Below are 16923 nucleotides of genomic sequence, written 5' to 3'. Positions count from 1 at the left end.
AATTTTTGTATTTTTAGTAGAGACAGGGTTTCACCATGTTGGCCAGGATAGTCTCGAACTCCTGATCTCAGGTGGTCCACCTGCCTTGGCATCCCAAAGTTCTGGTATTACAGGTGTGAGCCACTGCACCCAGCCTTCCTGGTTTGTTATTTGACTTTGTTTATTAAGGTTTTTCCCAGCACACAAGCTTGTAAGTAATCAAAATTATCAGTTATTTGATATTTTATTTTATTTATTTTATTTTACTTTAGACAGGGTCTTACTCTGTCACCCGGGCTGGAGTATGGTGCACAGTCTTGGCTTACTGCAACCTCTGCCTCCCAGGCTCAAGGGATCCTCCCACATCAGCCTCCTGGGTAGCTGGGATTACAGGCGTTTGCCACCACACCCGGTTAATTTTCGTATTTTCTGTAGAGACAGGATCTCACTAAAGCCCAGGCTGGTCTCAAACTCCTGAGCTCAAGCTATCCACCCACCTCATCCTCCCACAGTGCTGAGATTACAGGCGAGAGCTAATCTGCCCAGCCATCATTTGAAATATGTCATAGTTGAAAAGCTTCCTCTCACTAAGGTTTATAAAAGAATCCACTCGTAGTTCCTTTTGTTTATTGATTGGTGCAAAAACAATTGAGGTTTTTGCCATTGATTGTAATGCCATTACAGTCAATGCTTTTGTACCAACCTAATACTCAATTGCTTTTGTACCAACCTAATACTATGATGCTTTTGTACCAACCTAATTGGTACAAAAAACCTCAATTGCTTTTGTACCAACCTAATACTATGATGGTTTTATTTTATCCTTTAAGTCTTTTGATCTATTTGGAATTTATTCTGGTATAAGGTATGACTATGTTTCTAGCTTTTTTTTTTTTTTTTTTTTTTGTCTAAATTGATACAAATAGTAGCAACCTGATTAATTAATAATCTAACTGTAATTCTCTGGTTTCAGGGGCAGCTTTGCAGGGGCAATTGTATTAAGTTTTCTTCATAGATACATAGATCTACTGGAGACTGAGTTGAGATGTAGATGATCCTTTTGACCAGTTTTACTTTTTATATCACGTCAGCCAGTCCTCCTGCCTCAGCCCCCTAATGTGCTGGAAATACAAGTGTGGGCCACCATACCCAGCCTACTTTGTATTGTTGAAGGGTTTTTGTTTGTTTGTTTCATTTATTTTATCAAATAAGGTAGCAGGGTCCGTTGCTATCAGCCAGTCTTGGTAAATCTCTTTTTCATGTTCTTTCTTCAAATTTCTTAGGGGAGCCTTATGTTTCATAAACTTAGACCTGTAGATCAACTGAGGCATCTACTTGTGAGTAATGTGGGTGGAGATGGAGAAGAGATTGAAAGATTCTTTAAATTACATCAGGTAATTATATATACTTGTTAAAAATGTGATACTATTTTAATCAAACAGTGGGAGTCATAGTTTATGTATATTGGGACTGGAATACCGTAATAAATAGATTTTTTTTTTTGAGATGGAGTTTTGCTCTTGTTGTCCAGGCTGGAGTGCCATGGCACGATCTTGGCTCACTGCAACCTCCGCCTCCCAGGTTCAAGCGATTCTCCTGCCTCAGCCTCCCTAGTAGCTGGGATTACAGGCATGTGCAAGCACACCCGGCTAATTTTGTATTTTTAGTAGAGACGGGGTTTCTCCATGTTGGTCAGGCTGGTCTCGAACTCCCGACCTCATGTGATCCACCAGCCTCGGCCTCCCAAAGTGCTGGGATTACAGGCATGAGCCACTATGCCCAGCCATAAATAGATAATCTTAACAATATTCCTTTCTTTGCCTCAGTCACTGTATGTGAACTGACATTTGAAAGCAGGATTAATATAAGTCTTGTAGTGAGCTTTCAGATTTTTATTCTCTGTTGTTGATAATTTTTTTTTTTTTTTTTTTTTTTTTGGGGAGACATAGTCTCGTTCTGTCTCCCAAGCTGGTGCAGTGGAGCGATCTCAGCTCACTGCAAGCTCCGCCTCCCAGGTTCACACCATTATCCTGCCTCAGCCTCCCAAGTAGCTGGGACTACAGGCACCTGCCACGACGCCTGGCTAATTTTTTGTATTTTTAGTAGAGATGGGGTTTCACTGTGTTAGCCAGGATGATCTCGGTTTCCTGACCTCAGGATCCGCCTGCCTCGGCCTCCCAAAGTGCTGAGATTACAGGCATGGGCCACCGTGCCTGGCCTGTTGTTGATAAATTCTTATTGAAGTCTACTAGTAAGTTTCTTGTTCAGGTTATATGATAAATGCCTTTTCATTAAAAGCACAAGACATTTAGGGACAAGTTCTTTTTTGTTTGTTTGTTTTGGCTTAATGACCTGAGGAAGAAACTTGAGGCAACAGTGTAAAGATCTTAGTATTTCAGAGCCATAACTGGAATTGATATGGTTAAAATTGGGATAGTTCAAAGTTAAGTATACAGACCCTGGATTCAAAGCACCTGTGGTAAAAATCCCAGCTCCACCACTGAGGTAAATTACTTGACTTCTCTGGGCTTCAGTTTCCTTATACATTGTAATATGTGTTACCAGGATTAATATATGCTAAACTCTTAAAATAGTACCTGACACATGGTAGGTATTCAAAGTTACCACTTATTGTTACTTTCTAGAAAGTAGAAAGACCACAGGAAGAAAATTGGAGACATAAGCTGAAAAGTAAGTCAGAATCTAGGTAAAAAGGAAAAGAGAGCATTCTGTAATCCTAGTGCTTTTGATGAACTTAAAATAAAACCAGTAGTGTTTACTTGTCTTTTTAACACTAACTGATTTCATTCAGTCAGCAAGTATTTATCGAACGCTTGCTCTGTGCTAGATACAGACTTTAATATTGCGTCTAGCAGTACACAAATCATTTTAAAGGTTTATATTTAATATAAGGCCAATATTCCTCTTTTTACAGGAAGACCAGGCTTGTGCTACTTGCCTTATTCTTGCTTGCTCCACTGCTGCCTGTGACAGAGAAGTATCTGCCTGGGCTACTCGGGCTTTCTTTAGGTATATGAAAGGTTTTTTTGTTTATTTGTTTGTTTTTTTTACTGGGCCACTTTTTAAAATGATTTTATTATCAATGTGATAAAGCCTTGCCAAACAGTTGAGTGACTATGTAGGCAAATTACCAAAATTCATTTGCAAAAGGGTGAAATCTGGAGAGATTATAATGGTAATAGAAGCAACTAAATTAGCATAGTTTATGCATTATTACTTTAACTCTGGATTCTGTTCTGTAACTTCTTGTCTGCTTTCTATACTTTGTTCTACCTCAGTTACTGTCTCATCTATCTTTTTTACTTCCCCAAACACTATGCCAATTCTGCTTAATATGTATCATTAGTATTGAAGGCTTCTGAATTACTTTAAGGAAACTTGGTACCAAAGAGATATTTCTATTTAGAAAATATTTAAGAATTTGAAATGTGATTTTGTTAGAAACGTTTTTTGAAATACTATCTAATTATAACCTAGTGTGAAAATTATAATGCCATTTACTCACAGAGTAAATTCTATGCATTGCATATCTTGTTCTTAGAAGTTATCAGAGTCTCTTATAATTCTTCCTGGTAGCAATTTCAAGTCCATGTTTACTGAATAAATATTATAAGTCTTATGCATATATTTTACTGTCAGCACAATATGTTAAAGTCTGTAATGTTTAAAGCATTTATTTGGAAGCTAAGCAGGAAAAAGAATAATTCCAGTTTTTAAGATGGATAGTTTGTTTTACTGAATAAACTCAACCTCTTGTCATAAAAATAGGTATGGTGGTGAAGCACAGATGAGATTTCCAACCACTCTTCCACCTCCAAGTAATGTTGGTCCCATCTTGGGGTCTCCTGTCTATTCTAGTGAGTATGAAACATTGAAATGAAATTGTTTCTAATCGTTTGAATCTTAGAACCTTTATAGCAATTTTTGTCAATAAACCTTTTCATTATGTTTTATTTACTGCTACTGTATAATTGATGAATATATCTGTAGATTCTGATTCTTAAAAGTGATCTATTAATATTGAATCCTTAACATAAGGAAGCAAAATAAGATGTAACCAATCATATTTACGTAACTCATTTGGTGTATATTCAGAGGGAAACAGATGAATGATTTAATAGTAATTAACTCCCACATCAGTGTTTTCCAAGGTGGGACTTGTTAGAAACTTACTAGGAGATGAGTCCCTAATTCTTGCGTGTATCATGGACAATGTAACTCCTTTTTATGCTTATAAGTAGCTTCTGTTGCCGGGCTTAATGGCTCACACCTGTAATCCCAGCACTTTGGGAGGCTGAGGTGGGCGGATCACCTGAGGTTGGGAGTTTGAGACCAGCCTGACCAATATGGTGAAACCCTGTCTCTACTAAAAGTACAAAAATTAGCCGGCCTATACCTGTGGTGGCATGAGCCTGTAATCCCAGCTACTCAGGAGGCTGAGACGGGAGGATCGCTTGAACCCAGGAGGCAGAGGTGCAGTGAGCCGAGATAATGGAAGAGACCCTGCCTCAAAAAAAGAAAAAAGAAATACCTTCTGTATCTAATTTTGATCACATTCAAAAGATTGAGATGTTCTTTTCTAAATCTTTATATTCTTCTTTCCCTTTTTAGGTTCTCCTGTTCCTAGTGGTAGTCCCTATCCAAATCCATCCTTTTTGGGAACACCATCTCAGGGTACCTCTTTTCTTTGTTTTGGATTGCTTCTACTACTCATTTTGAAGTGCTGACATTATGAGTTATCTTTAATGCTTAGTGTGAAAAAGATGAACTTGCCTTATTCCCTTGAAAATAAATATAATTTTAGAAGCACTGTCCAACCAAGTTTTAGCATTTGGATGTGAATGCCTTTATTTAGGAAGAACTCCTCTTATAATATGCCTAGAAAGCCCATTGTTTGGGTTCCAGGATTAAATTGGACCCTAAAATCTGGGTAATTGGTTCTGTTTCACTGTCAGCATTACAAGCAGTTATTGCAAGTTTGTTTCCTTTTCATTCTGCATTGTGAACACTTGCAAGTCTACCTGGGAGTATCCATGCACATTTAAATCTGTCTTCTTATTAAGGAAAACCAAATTAAATATCTATGTATTTCATTATTTTTGTAAATACCTTTGTGTCTAGATACACAAACTTGGGTTATTTTGAATTCTGAATTTTATGGGTTCTGTTTTTAAGATATTTGTTTTTCTTATGTGTGTACAAGGTATACAGCCTCCTGCCATGTCAACTCCAGTGTGTGCTCTGGGAAACCCAGCAACTCAGACCACAAATATGAGTTGTGTGACTGGACCAGAGATTGTGTACTCTGGAAAACACAATGGTATTTGCATTTACTTTTCTCGGATCATGGGGTAAGTTTGTTATGAAATAATGAACTATTGCTCACCTTGCCCCATCTTGAGTAGTTAATTTTTTTTTTTTTTTTTTTTTTTGAGACAGAGTCTTTCTCTGTCACCCAGGCTGGAGTGCTGTGGCATAATCTCAGCTCACTGCAAGCTCTGGTTCCCAGGTTCACACCATTCTCCTGCCTCAGCCTCCCAAGAAGCTGGGACTACAGGTGCCCGCCACCATGCCCGGCTAATTTTTTGTATTTTTTAGTAGAGACGGGGTTTCACCATGTTAGCCAGGATGGTCTCGATCTCCTGACCTCATGATCCACCCACCTCGGCCTCCGAAAGTGCTGGGATTACAGGCGTGAGCCACCGTGCCCGGCCTAGTTAAGTATTTTTAACTTTGAATTTGGGATGTCATTTATTCCTATTAAATTTTATTTTTAGCTCATTTTTCATCAATAAAACTTTTCTATTATTCGGTTTTTATTATCTAACTATATTCATTGCTGTGTTTTATTTCTCTCACTCTCTCATGATCTATGTTTGTGTGTGTGTAGCGTCAAAATACAGTTGTTCCTCAACACGGGTTAGGGGATGCCAACCACCCTTCCTCAGCCTTCATGCAGTCAGAAATTTATGTACAACTTTCAGCTTTCTTAATTATTAATAGCCTACTGTCTAGCAGCCTCACTGATAAGTAATCAATTAACACATATTTTGTATTTTTTTTTTTTTAACTTTTGCATGATGTAGGAGTGTGGGGGAGTCTGGTAAAAACCAGAGAACCTCCTAGACAAACTCTAAAACAGATGTGACACGGATATTTTGTGTTATATGTATTATACACTATATTCTTACCATAAAGTAAGCTAGAGAAAAAAATTAAGAAAATCATAAGGAAGAGAAAATATATTTACTATTCATTAAGTGGCAATGGATCATCATAAAAGTCTTCATCCTTGTCTTCACGCTGAGTAGGCTGAGGAGTAGAAAGAGGAAGGGTTGGTTTTGATGTGTTGGGGTAGCATAGGTGGGAAAAAATCTGTGTGTAAGTGGACCCACACAATTCAAGCCCGTATTGTTCAAAGGTCAACTGTATGTCTATATATATATTAATGTACAGTGTTACAAACTTCCCCATAACTCAGTGACATGTGTCTATAGTTCAACAGGGCAGTTCTGTCTTGCTGGGCTAACTCAAGAATAGGCAATCAGTTGTGAAGTTAAAGAGAGCTATGCTTATCTTGGCTAGACTCTCACATGTTCAAGGTTATGTTTTCCAGCTGGTCTAGAATGGCCTAAGCTGAAACAGCTTAGTGGTTCTCCACATGGTTTCTCATCCTCCAGCAGGCCAGCCAAGGATTATTTAGTTGGTGGTGGCAGGGTTCCTTGAGAAAGAGTAGACGCTTGCAAAACTTTTATCCTAGGCTCAGAACTGGCTTACCACGCACTTTTCCACCTTACTCACTTGACCAGAGGGAAGTCACAGGGCCAACCCAGATTTAAAAGGTGGGAAATAGACCACTTTTAGGGGAGAGACATCAAAATCTTACTGCAAAGGGGATAGATATAGGGAAGGATAAAGAAATGTGATCGTTTTTGCAATCAGTCTGTCATATTATCTTAACTATCATGCCTAATATATATTTCTCTTAAATTGAGATGTATGATTTCATTCATCTCATTTGCTTAAAAGTATGAAACAGAACACAGCCCCTTTATACATTTCCTGTTTATAATTTATTATACAGAGCCTTTTGATTTTTCTTAAGTAACATTTCATTATCTGAAAAACTTAGGTACATCAGGTATGAAAATTTTCTAGTATTCCATTCTTCTAGATAGCTTAGTAAAATGTTAAATGAAACCACTGCAAGTTTTAAAAACTGAATAAAGCCATTAAGTTCCTAGAGAGAGAAATTTATTGTAATTCTTTTTATTTATTTACAGCATAATCATTAAAACATTTTTTGTTCCAGAAACATTTGGGACGCAAGCTTAGTTGTGGAGAGAATATTCAAGAGTGGCAACAGAGAGATCACTGCAGTAAGTCTGTATAATATTACTCTGTTATTTTTGTGTAGCCAGTTGATGGTATAAATGGTTAGATTGTTTCACGTTTGTTGATATTACACAAATAGGATGGCAAAGGTTATTCTTTTTTTTTTTTTTTGAGTCAGGGTTGTGCTCTGTCACCCAGGCTGGAGTGCAGTGGCCCAATCTCAGCTTACTGCAACCTCTGCCCTCTGGGGTTAAGCGATCCTCCCACCTCAGCCTCCTGAGTAGCTGGGATTACAGGCGTGTGCCACTATGCCTGGCTAATTTTTGTACTTTTTGTAGAGATAGGATTTCACCATGTTGCCCAGGCCAGTCTCGAACTCTTAGACTCAAGCGAACCACCTGCCTTGCTTCCCAAAATGCTAAGATTATAGGCAGGGGGCCCCAGCGCCTGGCACGTTATTCTTTTATGTACATGTTTGCGTTCTTGGACAGCAAACTGCTTACCTTCAGGTTTAAATCTCATCTCTAACATTGATTGTCTGAATATCAGTAAATTACTTAACATTTCAGAGCCTGATACATCATGGTAAAAGAAGGGGAGTAGTATATCTCCCTCATAAGGTGTCATAAGGGATAATTCCAGCAACTTAATATTGTTCAAAATTTACTATGTAATACTTTGACATATATATGAACAAAAACTCCATGGACCCAGCACTAATTTCCATGAATTGGCATACTTTACAGACTGCTTTTCGCTCTTTTTGCCCAAGCTGGAGTGCAGTGGCGGAGTTTTGCTCTTGTTGCCCAAGCTGGCGTGCAACGGCACAATCTCGGCCCACTGTAATCTCCGCCTCCTGAGTTCAAGTGATTCTCCTGCCTCAGCCTCCCGAGTAGCTCGGATTACAGGCGCGTGCCACCACGTCCAGCTGATTTTTTGTATTTTTAGTAGAAACAGGGTTTTACCATGTTAGCCAGGCTGGTCTCGAACTCCTGACCTCAAATGATCCGCCCGCGTTGGCCTCCCGAAGTGCAGAGATTACAGGCGTGATCCACCGTGCCCAGCCCAAATATATTTTTTAATTGTGAGGCTCTTGAAGTTCATGAGTTGGGCACAGAGGCCCGTGCCTGTAACCCCAGTGCTTTGGAAGGCTTGAGCCCAGGAGTTCAGGACCAGCCAGGGCAACATGGCCAGATCCCTTTTCTACAAAATAAGATTACAATTAGTCAGATGTAGTGGCATGTGCCGGTAGTTCCAGCTAATTAGGAAGCTGAGTCAGGAGGATCACTTGAACTTAGGAGGTCAAGGCTGCAGTAAGATATGATCCGCACCACTACACTCCAAGGCAACAACAAGACCCTCTCTCTCAAAAAAAAAAAAAGTTCAGGTTTCTAAGAATAAGAATGTATTTGCCTAACACAGTATATGATTCCATTTATATGAAGTTTAAAAACTTGCAAAATTCATCTATGTTGATAGGACTAAGAAAAGTAGTTACCTCAGGTGGGATGACTCATGTCTACAAAGGAACATAGGAAACTTTTTTTGGTGTTGGAGATTTTCTGTATTGTGGTCTGGGTAATGACTATACAGAAATATATAAAAGTAATCAAGATGTTTTCTTAATATTTGTATTTTACTGTAAATTATGCATCAGTGTCACTGGCAGGAGAGGAAGTATGTAGGTATTATTTGGATCAACAGGTGTGAATTGAGGCAAGAAATAACTTTATTTATAGAGATAGTCATTTCAAAATTAAAATTGTTTATATTATAGCTATACAGAGGGTGTGTTTTTAAACTTTTGAAAATTCTTTCATTTTTACAGATTGAAAGTAGTGTTCCCTGCCAACTGCTAGAATCAGTGCTACAAGAACTAAAGGGTTTGCAGGAATTTCTAGACAGAAATTCCCAGTTTGCAGGAGGACCATTAGGAAATCCAAAGTAAGAATAAATAAGGTTTATTAATTCATCTTTTTCTTTTCGTTGTATTTTTTGTTGAGATAATTTACATACTATAAAGTTGGTCCTTTTAAAGTGTCCAGTTTAGTGTTTTTAGTGTATCTACAAGGTTATGCAACCATCACCACTGTCTAATTCCAGAACATTTTCATCACACCAAGAAGAAACTCTGTGCCCATGACCAGCCATTATTATTCATGGACCTTCCCCCAGTCCCTAGCAACCACTAATCTACTTTCTGTCTCCACAGATCTGCCTTTTCTGAATATTTATATAAATTGGAATATTTATATAAATATTTATATTAAATGGAAATATTATATTAAATGGAATTAAATGGAATTTTAATATAAATGGAATATTTATATAAATATTTATTTAAATGGAATATTTATAGTATACAATGTAATATATAAATTATGAATATACTTGTGTAAATAGAATATTTCTATAAATGTCCTTTTTACATAAATGGAATATACAAATGTTATATTTATATAAATGGAATATTTATACAAATGTTATTTTAAAAATGGAATGTTTCTATATTATATTTTTTTAAATGGAATATTTCTATATTTATACAAAATGGAATATTTATAGAAATATTTATATAAACGGAATATTTATAGAAACATTTATATAAATGGAAGTATGCAACAGATAACCTTTGGTGTCTGTTTCTTTCCCTAAGCATGTTTTCAAGGTTTGACTGCTGTAGCATGTATTACTACTTTGTCTCATTTCTCAGTTTATCAGTTGATAGATATTTGTGTTGTTTCACCTTTTTGGCTAATAAGAGTGCTGATATGAGCATTCCTGTACAAGTTTTTGTGTAGACATGTGTTTACACGGACTCTTGCTCTGTCGCCTAGGCTGGAGTACAAAGGCTTCCTCTTGGCTCACTGCAACCTCCACCTCCCAGCTTGAAGCAATTCTCCTGCCTCAGCCTCCAAGTAGCTTAGATTACAGATGTGTACCACTATGCCCGGCTAGTTCTTCTTTGTATTTTTAGCAGAGACGGGGTTTCACCATGTTGACCAGGCTGGTCTCGAACTCCTGACCTGGTGATCCACTGGCCTCAGCCTCCCAAAGTGTTGGGATTACAGGTGTGAGCCACAGCGTCCAACCAAGAATGGACATTTGGGGTTTTTCTGAGACAGAGTATCACTCTCGTCGCCCAGGCTGGAGTACTATGGTGCAATCTCGGCTCACTGCAGCCTCCCCCTCCTGGGTTCAAGCGATTCTCCTGCCTCAGCCTCCTGAGTAGCTGGGATTACAGGCGCCTGCCACCATGCCCAGCTAATTTTTGTATTTTTAGTAGAGATGGAGTTTCACTGTGTTGGCCAGGCTGGACTTAAACTCCTGACCTCAGGTAATCCACCATGCCCAGCAAGAATGGATTTTTTCTTTTCTTTTCTTTTTTTTTTTTTTTTTTTTTTTTTTTGAGATGGAGTCTCGCTATGTCACCCAGGCTGGAGTGCAGTGGTGTGGTCTCCACTTACTGTAAGCTCCGCCTCCCAAGTTCACGCCATTCTCCTGCCTCAGCCTCCTGAGTAGCTGAGACTACAGGTGCCTGCCACACCGTCTGGCACATTTTTTGTATTTTTAGTAGAGATGGGGTTTCACCATGTTAGCCAGGATGGGCTCCATCTCCTGACCTCGTGATCTGCCCACCTCGGCCTCCCAAAGTGCTGGGATTACAGGCGTGAGCCACCATGCGCGGCCAAGAATGGATATTTTTTAGCCTCTGAAATAATACGGACTTTTTGTTGAAAAAATAATAATCACATTGCATTCGGGAAGTCACATCACTCCTTACAATTGTTAACGGGTTATTAGAGTATAATCTTTTTAAAGCATATATAGACTGGGCAGAGTGGCTCACATCTATAATCCCAACACTTTGGAAAGCCAAGGCAGGAGGATTGCTTGAAGCCGGGAGTGCGAGACCAGCCTGGGCAATATAGGTGACCTTGTCACTACAAAAACATATAAATAGGCCGGGCGCGGTGGCTCATGCCTGTAATCCCAGCACTTTGGGAGGCTGAGGCGGGCGGATCATCTGAGTTCGAGACCAGCCTGACCAACGTGGAGAAACCCCGTCTCTGCTAAAATACAAAACTAGCCGGGCATGGTGGCACATGCCTGTAATCCCTGCTACTAGGGAGGCTGAGGCAGGAGAATTTCCTTAAACCTGGGAGGCGGAGGTTGCGGTGAGCCGAGATAGAGCCATTGCACTCCAACCTGTGCAACAAGAGCGAAACTCTGTCTCAAAAAAAAAAAAAAAAAAAAAAAACAAATAATAAAGCATACATAAATATACACTTCTTTAAAAGCAAAAATAGAGTCTAAGTAAGTACACTTTTATGTAACATTGTTCACACTTTGTGTGTGTGTGTGTATATATATATATGGTTTTTTTGGGGGGGGATTCCCCCCCGAGACAGAGTCTTGCTCTATCGCCCAGGCTGGAGCACAATGGTGCGATCTCAGCTCACTGCAACCTCCGCCTCCTGGGTTTAAGCAATTCTCCTGCCTCAGCCTTCCGAGTAGCTGGGATTACATGCATGTACCACCATGCCTGGCTAATTTTTGTATTTTTATTAGAGATGGGGTTTCACCATGTTGGCCAGGATGGTCTCCATCTCTTGACCTCATGATCCGCCTGCCTCAGGCTCCCAAAGTGCCTCCCAAAGTGCTGGGATTACAGGGGTGAGCCACCACACCCAGCCTGTCTTTATCTTTTAAGTAGGAGAACTTACCTCCTTCCCATTTTATTGGGATTAGTCAAATGTGGTTTATTGTTTTGGTTTGGTTTTTTTGGAGACAGAGTCTTGCTCTGTCGCCCAGGCTGCAGTGTAGTGGTGCAATCTCAGCTCACTGCAACATCCACCTCCCTGACTCAAGTGATTCTCCTGCCTCAGCCTTCCAAGTAGCTGAGATTACAGCCCCACACCACTATGCCTGGCTAATTTTTGTATTTGTAGTAGAGACAGGGTTTTGCCATGTTGGCCAGGCTGATCTTGAACTCTTGACCTCAGATAATCCACCTGCTTCAGCTTCCCAGAGTACTGGGATTACGTGTGAGCCACTGCATCTGACCTAGTTAAATGTTTGATTTTTTTCTCTCCATCCTGAATTTGTGCTTTTTGTTTATTGTCTTCCCTTTGCCATTTCCTTATTGTATTGGATTGATCGGGCCTCTCTTTACTTAAACACTAATTAAGAAGTTCTACATACAATTTTTCTTCCTCTACTAGTTTTAAATTCTAACAGACAGACATCTCAGTCACCATTAATAATTTAACAAAATCTATTATTTCCTTTCCTTGCCTTCTGCCATAGCTCTCCCTCCAAATTATCTGGAATTTTCGTTGTCAGATGTTTTTAGTTTGTTTGTTTTTTTTTCCAACATTGTGGTCTTTTGTTAATTGAATTTTACCATTACATCTGCAATTATATGTAAATTTTCTAATCTTCTGATTTCTCTTAATTACTCATTTCTCTTTACAGTTTTTAGCAGGATGTTTTTGAATTTTGATGTTTCTTGAATTTTCACATATGCGGTTCTGTCATCTGCAGATAGAGATAGTTTCATCTTTTCCATCTTTTCTTTTCTAGCTCTACTTGCTTTCTTCTGTCTGCACAAAGTAATCTCTCTCTGTCTCTTTTTTTTGAGACGAGACGGAGTTTCACTCTTATTGCCCAGGCTGGACTGCGATGGTGTGATCCTCGGCTCGCTGCAACCTCCGCCTCCTGGGTTCAAGCAATTCTGCCTCCGCCTCCCGAGTAGCTGGGATTACAGGCATGAGCCACAACGCCCAGCTAATTTTGTATTTTTAGTAGAGACGGGGTTTCTCCATGTTGGTCAGGCTGGTCTCAATCTCCCAACCTCAGGTTATCCACCCGCCTCGGCCTCGCAAAGTGCTGGGATTACAAGCGTGTGCCACTGCGCCCAGCCACTAATTTCTCTCTGTTTTTTTTTTTCTTTTTCAGGCAATCTTGCTCTGTCACTGAGGCTGGAGTGCAGTGGTGTGATCATTGTTCCCTGCAACTTCAAACTCAGCCGCCTGAGTAGTTGGGGCTACAGGCGTGTGCTGCCACAACTGGCTGATTTTTTCTTATTTTTCTCAGAGATAGGGTCTCACTGTGTTGCTCAGGCTGGTCTCAAACTCTTGGCCTCAAGTGGTGCTCCCTCCTTAGCCGCCCAAAGTGCTGGGATTACAGGCATGACCCACTGCATCCTCCCTTACTGAGGTGTTTTTTGGTTTTGTTTTTTGAGATGGGTCTCACTCTGTTGCCCAGGCTGGAGTGCAGTGGCACGATCACGGCTCACCACAACTTTGACCTCCCAGCTTCAAGTGATCCTCCCACCTCAGCCTCCTGAGTAGCTGGGACTACAGGCACATGCCACCATGCTCAGCTAATTTTTTTATTTCATATTTTGTAGAGACAAGGTCTGACTGTGTTGCCCATGTTGATCTTGCACTCCTGGGCTTAGGCGATCCTCCTGTCTTGGCCTCAGAAAATGCTGGGATTATAGGCATGAGCCATCTGCACTCAGCCCTTATTGAATATGCTTAACATATTCAGCAAGTGAGTTTGTCAAATGTATTTACTGCATTTTACAGAGATGATCATATCATTTTCCCTCTTTAACAATAGAATTATATCAATAATTAATCAATTATATGTCCTAATTTTGACCAGCCCCTCGAATTCTGTAACATTAGTTTCATTGAGTATGGAAATTTTTTAAACAGATTTTTGAGATCTACTTTACATACCACTAAATTTACTCATTTTGAATATTCAGTTTGGTGTCTTTTAGTAAATTCATAGACTTGTGCATCCATTACCACAGTCCAATTTTAGCACACTTCCATTATCTAGGAGACATACCTCATGTCAATTAGCAGTCACTTTCCATTCCCACTTCTTGGTCCCACACACTTACTGATCTGCTGTATTTCTGTAGATGTGCCTATTCTTGACATGTCATATAAACAGAATCATACTGTGTGGTCTTGGAGTCTGGCTTCTTTCACTTACTGTGTTTTTGGGGCTCATGTTTGAGATTTATGTTGTAGTATGTATTCATGTTTTGTTCGTTTTTATTGCCCAATGAATGTGGAATTTTAAGATCATAGACCATTTCTCAGATCTTCGTATACATTTTGCACCATTTTCTTGCCAAAGTTTAATGTTGTAGATGAAAAAGTACATTACCTGTATGATTCTCTTTCCTTTGTAAGTGACTTAGTGTTGACTTTGAAATTTTTTTGTGCTTTTTTCTTTTTATTACCAAAATTCAAAAATCACAACATGATGTCTTTAGGTATATCTTCTTTACAGCTCTCAGTGAGCCTTTAGAATGAACGTCTTGGCTTTAATCAGTTTTTTTCTCCTGTTTTTTATGTATCGTGGTACACATTGAGTATCCCTTATCCGAACTGTTTGGAACCAGAAGTGTTTTGGCTTTCCCGGTGTTTTGGATTTTTAAGTATTTGCATTATACTTAGGTTGAGCATCCCTATTCCGAAAATGTGAAATCCAGAATGCTCCAGTGAGCATTTCCTTTGAGCATCATGCTGATGTGCAAAACGTTTTAGATTTGGGAGCATTTCAGATGTTAGATTTTTTTTATTAGGGATACTCAATCTATATTTCTTCTGTCCCATTCTCTTTGGAGAATCATATTACTCTCTTGTATCTAGCTTGTTTCTTCTCTTCCATAATTTCCTTCCTTCCTTTCTCTCCTTTACCCCCTCTTTTTGCTTGATCTTTTTTTTCTACAGGAAAATTTATAGCTGATGTTCTTAGTCATTTAATTGATTTAATCTCAGTCATTTTAAGTAGCATCTGTTTAGTCTGTCTCATAGATTTTTTTGCCCATCAAATTTTTAATTCCAAGAATTCTTTCTTATTCGTCAATTTTTGTTTTTTTTCATGGCAACCAGCCCTTCTGGTGATGGTTGCCCTACCTTATGAATTATTTTTAAAAATTATACATATTAAATGAATTGTACTGTGTAAGTATGTGTTATATCTCAATAAAGCTGTTATAAACACACATTCTGCAATTTCTGTTTCAGTACTACTGCTAAAGTGCAGCAGAGGCTGATAGGATTCATGCGTCCTGAAAACGGAAATCCCCAGCAAATGCAACAGGAGCTTCAGAGGAAGTTTCATGGTAAATTACTGCTTCTCATCAGTTAAGCGTACATGACCTCAATAAAATTTTGTTACTTGAATAGAAAACAATGGACTTTTCTTGGTAAAATGTACTTTGTACACAAATATTTGTAATTAAAATATCAGTGTAATTGGGTCTGGGGTGGTGGCTCACACCTGTAATACCACCACTTTGGAAGGCTGAGTTGGGAGAATCACCTGTTCCTGGGGGTAGAGGTTTCAGTGAGCTGAGATCATGCCACTGCACTCCAGCCTGGGTGACAGAGTGAGACCCCACCTCAAAAATAAAAATAAAAAAAGTGTGATTGAGAAAGTAGGATAATATGGATGTTGTATATTTCCTCTTTTAGCATATACATTTTTGTTCCTTCCTGCACCAGAAAGCATGATACACACCTGTTTCTTTACGATTTTTTTTTATTGTGGTGAAATATGTATATACCATAAAATTTACCATTTTTACTTTTTATTTATTTATGTTTTTGAGACAGAATTTCACTCTTGCTTCCCAGGCTGGAGTGCAATGGCGCGATCTTGGCTCACTGCAACCTCCGCTCCCGGGTTCAAGCAATTCTCCTGCCTCAGCCTCCCGAGTAGCAGAGATTAGAGGCATGTGCCACCACGCTGGGCTAATTTTGTATTTTCAGTAGGGACGGGGTTTCTCCATGTTGGTCAGGCTGGTCTCAAACTTCCAACTTCTGGTGATCCACCCACCTTGGCCTCCCAAAGTGCTAGGATTACAGATGTGAGCCACCGCACCCGGCCCCACTTTTACTTTTTTTTTTTGAGACAGAGTCTCACTCTGTCACCCAGGCTGGAGTGCAGTGGCACAATCTTGGCTTACTGCAAGCTCCGCCTCCCAGGTTCACTCCATTCTCCTGCCTCAGCCTTCTGAGTAGCTGGGACTACAGGTGGCTACCACCTCGCCCAGCGAGTGGTTTTTTTTTTTTTTTTTGTATTTTTTAGTAGAGAGAGGGTTTCACCGTGTTAAGCAGGATGATCTCAATCTCTTGACCTTGTGATCCGCCCGCCTCAGCCTCCCAAAGTGCTGGGATTACAGGCATAAACCACTGCGCCTGGCCCGTTTTTACTATTTTTAAGTGTACAGTTCAGTGGCATTCAGTATATTCATTTTATGTCCCCATTACCAATATCCATCTCCAGAACTTTTGTCATCTTCCCCAAAATGTCACTCTGGGCTGGGCACGGTGGCTCTCGCCTGTAATCCCAGCACTTTGGGAGGCCATGGCAGGTGGATCACCAGAGGTCCGGAGTTCCCAGACCAGCCTGGCCAACATGGTGAAACCCCGTCACTATCAAAAATACAAAAATCAGCCAGGCATGGTGGCGGGCTCCTGTAATCCCAGCTACTCTGGAGGCTGAGGCAGGAGAATCACTTGAACCCAGCAGGTGGAGGTTGCAATGAGC

General features: G+C 39.7%; 1 protein-coding gene and 1 non-coding gene across 2 annotated transcripts in view; one reads left to right on the top strand and one right to left on the bottom strand.

Annotated features, from left to right (window-relative positions):
- NUP155 (nucleoporin 155) overlaps window positions 1-16923 on the top strand; it is a 78827-nt gene that overhangs the window by 36730 nt on the left and 25174 nt on the right. The window contains exons 14-21 of the mRNA XM_010367674.2: window positions 1263-1373; window positions 2915-3009; window positions 3769-3857; window positions 4612-4674; window positions 5204-5351; window positions 7313-7379; window positions 9164-9279; window positions 15396-15493. Coding sequence (XP_010365976.1) covers window positions 1263-1373; window positions 2915-3009; window positions 3769-3857; window positions 4612-4674; window positions 5204-5351; window positions 7313-7379; window positions 9164-9279; window positions 15396-15493 — 787 coding nt within the window. The remainder of the gene's footprint in view (window positions 1-1262; window positions 1374-2914; window positions 3010-3768; window positions 3858-4611; window positions 4675-5203; window positions 5352-7312; window positions 7380-9163; window positions 9280-15395; window positions 15494-16923) is intronic.
- LOC115896670 lies at window positions 6092-6153 on the bottom strand. Its single transcript, XR_004056576.1, has one exon. It is a non-coding gene; the product is annotated as a U7 small nuclear RNA (small nuclear RNA).

This window comes from Rhinopithecus roxellana, chromosome 3, assembly GCF_007565055.1.
Source record: "Rhinopithecus roxellana isolate Shanxi Qingling chromosome 3, ASM756505v1, whole genome shotgun sequence".
Taxonomy (NCBI): domain Eukaryota; kingdom Metazoa; phylum Chordata; class Mammalia; order Primates; family Cercopithecidae; genus Rhinopithecus; species Rhinopithecus roxellana.
This window is presented reverse-complemented; position numbering and strand designations above follow the sequence as displayed.